Below are 12236 nucleotides of genomic sequence, written 5' to 3' on the forward strand. Positions count from 1 at the left end.
GCCGTTGAAATTTAAACTTTCTTGATGCATTTACTACAATGAGATATTGGGTATATTTGTAACAGTTCTTAGTTCTATACTTTGAATGAATCATTGTTGAATCGGAGATACGTAGGCTACGTCTTGTGCATAGAGTCCATTGCATAATGCGGGTCTCAAATGTTGGACTTTTCTAAATAACTATCCACAAGCACTGAGATTTGTTTGTTGACTGGACATTTTTGTTCTTTAACTGCTAATACCATTTAAATGTTTGGGGTCAGTAAGATTTTTTTGGTGTTTTATAGTCTCTTTTGCTTACCAAGGCTGCATTTAGTTGATTAGTAAAAACAGTTTTATTGTGAAATGTAATTCTTAAAATATTAAGAATTAATATTATAAGATATCAGCAGCCATTACTCCAAGTCATCAGTGTGACACGATCCTTCAGAAATCATTCTAATATATTGATTTGCTGTTCAAAAAACATTTCAGGATTCATTGATGAGTAGAAAATTTTAGAAAATTTTAAATAAAAATCATGTGTAACATTATGAATATCTTTACTATTGAGCTATTTACTGCCTTCTTGCTGAATAAAAGTGTTAATTTCTTTTAAAAAATCAAAATCTTACTCGCCCCAAACTTTTAAACGGTATGGTAAGTGGGCAAAATGCATCTAAGTGTGAAATACTGCTAACCTGATATTAGTGGTTGTGTGTGTATCCGGCTCTCCTCTAGTGTTAGAAAGCAGGCTGGTTTGACAAGCTTTGATTCTGTGTTAGCTGGATCCACATCTTTATTTGGGCCCTCAGTCTCACAGGTGAGTATGTGAATGGGCCCCTGGCAGCCTTTCAAGTGGATCTGAATAGATTCCTAGAACAAGACGTAAATATAAGTTCAAGACTATGGTCTTCATCATCTTCTTCCTCAACTCCACATTATAAAGATCATTTTCTGCAGTAACCCCACCCTTTCAAGACAAAATTAAGGTTAAGCAAAATTGCCCCAGCTATTTGAGCATATGTATTTTATTTCTGTTTGCAGCTCTACAAATATAGCGTTAATATGGAGCTCAGAAGGTAATAATGGCCAAATAAAAGCTTTAAACAATAAGGTAATATTGTTTAATATTAATTTTATCACACCATTTTGGATAAAACGGTAATGTTAAAAGTAAATGTGATTCTGGACCACAAAACCAGTCATAAGTTGCACGTGTATACTTGTAGCAATAGCCAAATATGCATTATATGGGTCAAAATTATCAATTTTTCTTATATGCCAAGATCATTAGGATATCAAGTAAAGATCATGTTCCATGAATATATTTTGTAAATTTCCTACTGTAAATATATCAAACGTAATATTTGATTAGTAATATGCATTGCTAAGGACTTCATTTGGACAATTTTAAAGGCGATTTTCTCAATATTTTGATTTTTTTTTTTTCACCCTCAGATTCCAGATTTTCAAATAGTTGTATCTCGGCCAAATATTGTCCGATCCTAACAAACCATACATCAATGGAAAGCTTATTTATTTGGCTTTCAGAACATGTTTACCTTTATGACTGGTTTTGTGGTCACAAATGCAAATGTATTATTATTTTTGTTTGCTTTTTCCCACTTAATATAATAACACTTTGAAATGTACATGTGAATAGATTTGTTTTTATTCAGAATGATTTTCACATTGTTCCAAAATATGATCACGTTTAAGTGTAATATGATCAAGATTTATATGAGGCAGAGCATCTTAATAATAAATTAGTAATAAACCACTTCATTATTATACGGCCAAAATACGGTAGTTGTATCTGTATTGTTTTATGGAGCTTTGATCAATGCATCATGTCAATTGCTCCTTTCCAACCTCCTCCACTGGGTCCGAGTGCTCTCGCCGGTGTTCTGAAATATTCGGTGTCTGAGATTTTCGGAGACGCTGGGCGGAGCAAACATGAATATGCATGAGTTTCCTGTTTCGCGTTTATATATAATAATATAAATAATAATAATAATCTAACATACCCAAGTTGCTACCTTGTCTGGTGTGTGGGGATATTGTTCTCACAGGCACAGGTTATCCAGAGGTTCTGTGGAAGGTAATCCAGGTGACATTATATTCTTTATCACATGTAATACATCATCCTTTTTTATATAATGAAGAAAAATCTGATTCATTCAAAAGGCATAGAAGCATTTTTTTTTTTTAGTGACATACAGCCAAGTATGGTGACCCATACTCGGAATTCGTGCACTGCATTTAACCCATCCATAGTGCACACACACAGCAGTGAACACACACACACCGTGAACACACACCCGGAGCAGGGCAGCCATTTATGCTGCGGCGCCCGGGGAGCAGTTGAGGGTTCGGTGCCTTGCTCAAGGGCACCTCAGTCGTGGTATTGAGGGTGGAGAGAGCGCTGGACATTTACTCCCTCCACCTACAATCCCTGCCGGCCTGAGACTCGAACCCACAACCTTTGGATTACGAGTCCAACGCTCTAACCATTAGGCCACGACTTCTGTGCATGAGTTTAAATAAATGATCTTTCCATCCTGAAGATATATTACCTGGCGAGACATTGAATTTAACTTTCAATCTTAAAGGAAAAAATCCACTCTCTTATAGTGTAATAGAACAACAGACATCACAGAGTGAAACAAACCAGCAGTGTCCAGTGTGCACCACTCATCTAGCCATTCAGTCAATAGAATAGAATAGAATAGAATAGAAATAGAGGAAGGGTTAGGTTATATTGTCTTTTCTACACACATTTGTAACCTGCTGTCTTTATTGTATTCATAAATGCTAAATAGTCACATAATAATTTTAAATTTTATCATCACACCATGTTTCTAACCATTTGGAACACTGTTTATATTACAATTTAAATATATTACAAAAACATGAATTTATTACTAAAGTTGGGTTGATGTTAGGCTATATAAGCTACCAACTGAGCAAACAATAAGAAACACCACAGAATGATCACAACTGAAACTTTATGATGTCAACAACAGCAAAGATACATTTATATCAGTTATTAACAGTTTTAAAGATTGTCAAAATAAATTAGGTAGGCTACATAAACAAAAATGTTAGTTGGCTCAGTAAGTTGGAGTGTATCCTCAGGCACATCAACAAATAGCTGTAATAATTAAACATAACATACGACACAATCTACACACTATTCTGTTGTGCCTAAATTAACAGTAGCCTGAATCCCTGCTGAACTTCATCACACTTTGAAGCATTTCTTATTCTGAACACAGTCAATATTTTCAGTGGCGCTTTAACGCGAAACAGGAAACTCATGAATATTCATATATGCTCCGCCCAGCGCCGCCCTACTTGGAATATTTCAGAACCCCTGTCCCTCTAATGGGGGCATAATAGGGATGGCTCAGGAAATTATCCTCGCATATCTGATGTTGATCTGTGATTTCGTGCTTAGTGTCCCGTAAAGTGGCCAACCACACTTTCACTCGGGCCTTGTCTTTGGGAATGCTGAAAAACCTCTTGCGCGGACGGCCCGATTGCTCTCCCGGTCTGAGATCACTGTGGTTATGCATCCTTGAACCACACACTTCACCATCGTCTATGGTCGCAACACACTGCCAGATTATTTCGCTACATTCAATCAGATCAACGTGCATGTGCAATGTTTACACACCACGAGAGGAAACGCAAAACACGATATCACGTAATCCCGTCTGAACCAATCAAACGATTTAATTGTCTGCTTCTTGTTTTCTCTATTGGATAAGCGCACCTGATTTTCTACTACACTGCATCCTTTTTAATGTCTGCATTGTCTTGTTTTTTTGTTTTGTTTACGTAGATGTATTAATATTTGATATAGGCGTGTGTCAACATTTCATTTGCATACTGTATTATCTTTCAGTATATACATGTATGTGCAAATGTTGCATATATATATAGTATAACATTTATATGTTCCCGTTTCACATACTCATTTAACAATTTACATTCTAACCAAACAACAAAAACACGTACTGGATACTGCACATGTTTATGACTTGATTATATCCACAGATGTATGAAGCAGAGTTTGTTTTAATAGCATAAATAGCAATTTATTAATACAAAACATTAAACATAATTTTCGTCTCATTGTAAATGTAAATGATTAAATTAACATAAATCTTATAAAAGTACATTAATAAACAAAACTTGAAAATAAAACACAATAACGGCTTTTGATATATTTCAGATCGGAGCAGATGCTGGCTTAAAGAGAACAGCTTTTTTTTTTATATATATATTTTTATTATAAACAGATGTAACATACTTACAATATATCACATGGCAGGGAGCAAGACAATAATGTACGTTTTGAACAGATATACAGTTGTAAACAGAACAGCTGAATCGTCCATTAAAACAAAACAACCATTAAGAAACGTTCATTAAAACGAAAAACTAATTGAGGAAGTTAATTTAAAGGAAGTGTTCAAAAGTTTCGCGGAAATGAGTCGGACTTCCATCAAAGTGAAGTCTGGCACCCTTTTACCAACGTCTGCCTTTTAGCCAATCAGGTCGGCCGAACGCCAAGTTGCGTAATTAATATTCATGAGTCAAGCCTTCACTGTAGTAGGATTTGCAAATGCGTTTGTCGGACTGTGGGGTGTTGTACTGCCGTTTTTTACCAGCAGTGGACAGCAGCAAGCAGCAACAGTCTCGCCAGAGGTGGATGTGGATGTGTGTGGGATTGAATCAGGGCGAGCTGGGCTGCCACTGTCATAGAGAGAACAGCACAGGACTAATACAATAGCGAAACATGGCTACTGAGACGATATCGGCCTGCACCGGATCCAACTTACTCCAGCCAATAAGCGAGATAACCAACCTCCCGTTAGATCAGGTACATTTCTGTTATTTCTATTTTGTGAAATGAGTACTGGAGGCACAAAACCCCTCATCACCGCTTTCATTGGCATTCAGGTCCTTCTACAAATCCTTTATAGGCTGTGCACGAAAACATTTGGTAAGGACAATGAAAACGTTGCATTTTTAATGTTTCCCCCCGAAATTCATGACGTCTTCCTGAGCAATCGCTTATTTCCGTCGGATAGAGTTGATGGTGTGCTCGTGAAATCCTGCTCGAGGATTTGCAAATGTGGATATTAGCGAATTTAATTCATATAATACAACCTAGATTAATGTTGGCATAGATCATATAATACAGGGGAGAAAAAACACTAGTCAGTGTCAGGCACTTTTTGGAAGCGTCACGATGTCGTGCTATCCAAGAGAGTCTTTTTAAAGGTGTGTTTTTTTGTGGTTATCATTTCTGTTTGCTTAAAGTTAACATATATTGCACAGGAAAATGTTTACATGTGGGATGCTGCTCGTAGCCTAGTAAGTTGTCTATGTAGACAGCATTTTGGGATGACCATGATAGGCTCTGTGTGTACCATAGAGAATGGCAGCTTGGGTAATTGTCTTGTTTTTAATCTGTGTTCTCTAAAAGACATTGCAAATTCAGTGAAATTACATTGCATGGTCAATAATGTGGTGTCATTTTCACCAGGAAATACTGACGCAATTTTAACAGGATGCTTTGATTGTTGGATTTCTCTTTATTGATAAATATCATATCAAAACATTTCTGGTGAATTAAAGATTTGTTATCATGATAGATGGGAAGAAAATCTATTAGGCCTACATTGCAAGCATTTACATCTGCAGTGGCCATTTTTACAAGTCTACATTTATTGATTTGTAAATAGCTTGTACCTGTATTGTATAGCTATATTTAAATGAGATGCCAAAGAAACCAACAGCCATGACCTAAGGTCAGGGACAGAGGCTTATGGGAGTGTAAGTCATATTATGAAGATAGATGCTGATTACCTTTCTCATTGAAATATTTCAGAGAGGTAACTGATAGATGTTCATTTGGGATTTTTGTTTAAAAGCATCTTAACCTTAAACCTTTAGCTCTGACCAAATGATTGACAAGATTTTATTGAAGGATGGACACAAGCCAGCCATAGTTTTATGCAATATCCTACTTTGTAAAAAAATGTCTTGAGCATTTCTTGGTGATTATGTGGATTGTTCAGACACTGGTTTTATGAAACCATGAAACCAAACACCAAAATGGGCAAGAGTGGTGATTTATTACATTTATGTATGTTAGCTTCTATATTGATTTAGTACAGAGAGGATTTTAGTAAAGACATTTGAAGAGATGGAGCTGTCTGTGCATATACTTTTACTGCAAATGGAAGGCAAATATTCTGTTCAAAAGTTTGGGGTCAGTGTGATTTTTTTATTTATTTTTTTATATATATATATATATATAAGATTTTTTATTCATAAGATCTCTTATGCACAAAAAAGCTGCTTTTATATGATTATATATATATATATAGTAAAATATACTAAAACAATAATATCATGAAGTATTACTACAGTTTAAAATAACTGTGTGATGTCAAAGCTGAAGTTACTCTTCAGTGTCACATGATCCTTCAAAAATTGTTCTAAAATCCTGATTTGGTGCTCAAAAATATTCATTATTATCATCACTGCTGCAAACAGTTTTTGTGGAAACTATGATTGCATATTACTGATTAAAAGTATAAATTTCTTTAAAAAAAAAAAGAAAATCATCCAGACCCCAAACAATGGAATGGTAGCCTATGTTCCATATATAGACATTTTAGATGTAGGTTTCGTAGAAAAGTTACCACCTCTAAGGTGTCGTGTTGATGGAGAATAACTCTAAAGTGAGAACAGACTGTAATGTGAGCAGTACTCGGCTAGCATTGCTCTCCCTCTGCCAGACACTGGACTCCTGTTACACTTGGGCCTAAAAGAGAGAGGGTCTCTAATGCCTTTTGTCTCTTGTGCAGTTTGTGGTTAGTTTGGATCAGACAATTTCCCTCGTTCCCTCTACAAAAGTATGTCTTGTTCTGTTCTGTTCTGTTTTGTACACATTACAGCTGCATTCATCAAATGACAGCACATTTTATCAGTGTTATTCTGAGGTCACAGCAGGTCACCAGCTTCAGGGCTTTTAATATTCACATCAAGAACATGCCATTTCACAGCCGTGCATGGTTGGGTCAAAAGGTCAAGGCCTAAAGCAAAAATCTCTTCGGTAGAATCTTGTGATCTTTGGCTTCAGAACTGACAGTTTATTATTATTATTATTATTATTATTATAATATTATTACTAATATTAAAGGAAGACTCCACTTTTTTTGGAAATAGGCTAATTTTCCAAGCCTCCAAGAGTTAAAAAGTTGAGTTTTACCATTTTTGAATCCATTCAGCTGATCTCAGGGTCTGGCGGTATCACTTTTAGCTTAGCTTAGCATAGATCATTGAATCGGATTAGGCCATTAGCATCTCACTCAAAAATGACCAAAGAGTTTCGATCATTTTCCTATTTAAAACTTGACTTCTGTAGTTACATCATGTACTGAGACCGACGGAAAATTAAAAGTTGCAATTTTCTAGGCCGATATGGATCATGTTTGATGACCAAATACTAACGGTCTAATCTGATTTAATGAACTATGCTAAGCTAAGCTAAAAGTGCTACCTCCAGACCCGGAGATCAGCTGAATGGATTCAAAAATGGTAAAACTCAACTGTTTAACTCTAGGGGAGTGGTAAAATGAGCCTATTTCCAAAAAAAGTGGAGTGCTCCTTTAACTTGACCACTGATATAAATTGAGGGGGTGGGGGGGTTTGGGGTTGCAGATCTGGTGTTGTGGTCGTATCTGTATCGGCCAATATGTGATTTGTTAGTGATACCAAAAGTTGAGGCATCTGTTCCATCTTATGTTTAACACGAATAGGTAAAATAAAAGAAAGAAAGTTGGTTCGTATCTGTTTTAAGTATCCCACTTTATTTGATGCTTGATGTAGTTTGTAGCATGTGCAGAAATCTGGATTTTAAGGTGAATGTTTGTTTTTTGTTTTGTTTTGTTGTGTTTTGTTTGTAATCAGCCTAACAATATGTAGATTTATATCTAATGGCAGCCAATACAAAATTATATTGTATCAGTCAAAATGTCCATATTGGTTTTCAGTTATAAGTTATAGTTTTTTAAACTATAGATTTTATTTTTAGTGTTTTGTTTTTAATTGTAATCAAAGTAGTGTACAGTTTTATATATTTGGCATGATTATCAGCCATAATATCAAAATAGTTATAGGCATCGGCCAAAATTTCCATATAGGTGCATCCCTGGTGCGTTTAGTGATCAGTTCAATTATAGCATGTTAAACTATTGATTTTATTTTTAGTGTAATTTTATTTTTATTTTTTACAAAGAAATATTGAATATATATTATATACAGTATTTGCCATTTATTGATTACCTGTCATGACATTAAAATTCAAATAATTATTGGTATCAGCCAACATTTCCATATTAGTGCATCCCTGGTGTATTCAGCAATCAATTCATTTAAAACAATTTTTTTTTTTTAATTCTTTTTTTTTAACCAAGATGACATAGAATTTTCTATCTATCATTTTTGATTATCTGCCATGACGTCAAAATGATTGTTGGTATTAGCCAGAATTTCCACGTCGGTACATCCCTGGTGTATTCAGTGCTCAGAGATGGATGGATTGCTGAGACCTTTAGTGAATCAAGAAGTGGCATGTTAACATTTTATGCTCCGCTTAACCATTTGACTGTGAGAGGTGTTGGTTTCTTGGGCTGAATGAACAGGTGAAGTGGAAGGAGGTTTTCTTATCTAACAATGCAACAATAACTGACTTTTGCTTAACAAAGACCCCATGCCTCATTAATGCAAATAACACCCGTGTGTATTGTTGTGCAGGCCTCCAAATTCATTAGTCAGCGCTTGTGTACCTGATCTGTGGAGCCTTCGCCGGTTTGATTGAGTTTAAGGCTTATGCTAATAAATCATATGAAATGCTGATCTCAGAGCATTTGCTCGCTACATGTGCATCTTTATAGCAACTAACAGCTTAAGTAAAACCAGTAGTTTTGAGTTGATTTTGTTTCTGAGCCCTGATCTTCTGCTCTCTCGCTGGAAGAGGAAGCCTCAGTGCACTTTGCTAATTGCTCAAGGAGAGACCATTATTCCCATGGGGATCCTAATGGAAACAATGGTGTTCAATAATTGATTTAAATGAGCTGATTTAGAGGTTGATTTGGGTGTTATTCACATGTAGTTGAGGAAACAATAATTCATTAATTCAATGATTTCTAACTCATTCTGGATGTTTAGGCTATTCAGTGAGTCACATGTTTCTTTGGTTCCTAAATTGGCATGATGCTCACTTAATTTGGAAACTGCTTGATAATTTTTTATTTTGAGTAATGTGGAGCAGTGGGCTCTCTGAGTCTCTCAGAAGATGCAGATTAATTTAGCAGGTCTCCAGGGTATAAGAATCCTAGCGTGAAAGTGTTTTAGAGACTGCGGTTTACTCTGTAACTCAGCATTTTCACTCATGTGCTGGAGGAAAACAAATCCAAGCGTTGCCACATTGCTATTTTGTGGATTACATAACAAACAAGGCCTATCCAAGAATTATGTGTGCTGCCAAAGGTTGGCCGTATAAATCTTTTAACTAAGAGACATTTAAAAACACTTCAAATACCTTAAAATCCAAATACAGACATGTACAGAGAGTGATTATTCTAAAGGTCTTTTTTTGTGAAAAGCTATACATTTAAAAAAATCAGGCATTCACATGTAATGCATTCTTGCCTTCATAAACAGCAGATGGAGCACAGCAGAATGGAACACGTTTTCAAAAAGTGGAAGAATTATTTTTAAAAGCTATATCTTATGAGTCGATTACATTTTTTTTTTAAATTAATTAATCCATATCAGTTGATATTGACTTTAAATTTGTGCATTAAGATTATCTTTGCCATTATCTGTTGTTTATCACTTATTAACATAACATCAAAATACATGTTTTAATATTGTGTATCCCTAATACATAAAGAGCCCAAAAAGGACTCCTAATTGTTTTATATTTTAGTCTTTTTAAGCTTTTTGAAATTGATAAAAATGATTAGAAATGACATTTTATCTCAAAGTATTTTGTGAAATGTTGTTGCATGAAATCTCTTTCTTTGAAAGTTTTTGTGGCCAATCCTGTGGCATGAAGAGCTCTGTAGAATCCATCTAAATGTAATAATAAGATCATTGGATCTATAACTGATGCTAAGTGCAAGCAAGGATAACTGATATCCATTCCACTCCAATTCCAGTCCATTTCTAAGATAAATTAACCAATTTTTGCCTTTGCATACCAAAGACATAAGCTCATTCAAACTTAATATCTATTATGTGTTGCTTTGGAAGCTCTTATTGGAGTGTTCCATCTCCTCCAGATTTCACTGTAGAGTCAAGGGCTTAGTGTTATGTAATGGTTAACCTTACCTGCTCATTTGATGGTAGCATGAGTGCACCATGTGCATTAGCAGCACCGATAAATAATTGAGTATCTAATGCACTGTTTGGTGGGAGCACTTAGTGCTCGAGAGCGATTTAATCATCAGCTAACTGCTTGTCATGTAATTCCAATGGCATAGCCAAGGTCAGGCATTTGGTTAGGGAGATTAATGGGTTAAGTGTAGTAGAGCTAGCTTACCCTACCACAAATGCTTCTTGCTTAAATGTTATGATGCACCCTCATGGCTACGAAGAAGGATTGATAAAAGGTTTGATTTCAGATGTTGGATCTGTGACTGGGCGCTGGAAGGAAAATGGGAGTATGAAATTACATTTGAAAGCACAAAGAAAAATGCAGGTACTCTGTTGTTATATTTGGAAGCAATAATGTTGTATTAATGATCTGTTGCATTAGCACATTTTAGTCAACAGTTAGCGGAGTAATCAAGCTATCAGTCTGTCAACCAATATATTGTCAAAGCCGTTATTATCGGCCAATATTTGGCATTTTTTAATTGTCATCATTAGCCCATACGTTTTTCTTTTTTTCAAATAAGTGTCGGAAGTGTGACTTTTATTTTGACAGCACTGCCTGAGCTTAGACACTAGTGCTCCTATTTTCATTAGTTCATCCTATTTTCATACTGTTTTTGTGTAACATATTAATGTCATTTTCACTGCATACCTAAATTAGCGTAACTTTTTTTTTTTTTTTTTTGGTGAAAATCGTAGTGCTTGTGATTACTGAGTATGCTGTTGGTTAGAATGTTTACTTTATTTATTTATGCTTTCCTCAGTTCCTTATTGAAAAATATTATAATAGGATTACAGAATCGAGCAAGAAGTTGCTACCTGTTTATTTTAAATATTTCTTTTTTAGCAAGTTCAGAAAGTTTGTTTTTAATTTATTCATTTTGAATTATATCTAATTAATTCTAATGAATTATTTTGTAAGTATTATGTAAAATAAATATAAATTTAATTTCAGCAATTAATGTGCATTTACTAACATTAAATTAAATATTGCTCTATTATATAATCGTATATTTGCTTTATCATCATCAGCCATTCATATCGGTCAACCTCTAATTAAAACATTCAAGATATATATATATATATATATAAACCAATAATAAACTTATTTATTGTTGTTCACGCTTGTAATTTTTGTTGTGTGTGGTTTGCTTAGTGATGTTCAAAATCTTAACTTGAAGTTAAACCAGATGAATGTGATCTACAGTACTAAGAGGGAAAATATTCCTGCTCTATATCACATTATATCTCATGCAGAATAAAAATGTAATTGGGTTTCAGTTGCATATCACTGCAAGAGATATGAAAAAGGTTACTTTCCTTTGATCTCCATAGAAGTGCTCGGAATAGAGAGCAAATCAATCAGGTCAAGTGTGTGGCCAGTGACGGCTGAAAAGACTGATGACTGCAGCGGGCAGCTTTCATTCTGCACCTCAGTGTCCTCTTTTATTTTTAGGAAGGCCGTGTCCTAGCAACAGGCTTCTCAAGGATTGCCACAAAAAGCCGACGCACTTTAAACTGAAGTGTGTCATCTTTGCGCCTCTAGCGATACCAAAAGGAACTGCAAAAATAGTGATTGTTCTTAAACGGGTTTCCCAAATGCTTTCCCTTTTGCTTATTGGTCAGCCAATCAGGTTGTCCCTCCTAAACTAAATTGCTATAATTGAAGCAATAATTATTATAATTATTTTTACTCATCATACAGACCATTTAACATAGAACACCATAAATATGCCATAGTATGCAAAGCTCAGCTGAATGTAGCAATTTTTGCTAAACAACATGAA

At 35.0% G+C, this 12236-nt stretch overlaps 1 protein-coding gene across 2 annotated transcripts in view; it reads left to right on the forward strand.

Moving 5' to 3' along the window:
• The first annotated feature begins 4577 nt into the window (after positions 1-4577).
• The window catches only part of LOC306843622 (lysophospholipid acyltransferase 2-like), a 28026-nt gene continuing 20367 nt past the window's right edge, over positions 4578-12236 (forward strand). The window contains exons 1-2 of one of the 2 annotated variants that reach the window (XM_079375199.1): positions 4578-4873; positions 10698-10774. In XM_079375199.1, coding sequence (XP_079231325.1) covers positions 10739-10774 — 36 coding nt within the window. In that variant the 5' untranslated portion in view covers positions 4578-4873; positions 10698-10738. The remainder of the gene's footprint in view (positions 4874-10697; positions 10775-12236) is intronic. The other variant, XM_079375198.1, reaches the window with a different exon arrangement.

This window comes from Barbus barbus (assembly GCF_936440315.1).
Source record: "Barbus barbus genome assembly, chromosome: 24".
NCBI lineage: Eukaryota > Metazoa > Chordata > Actinopteri > Cypriniformes > Cyprinidae > Barbus > Barbus barbus.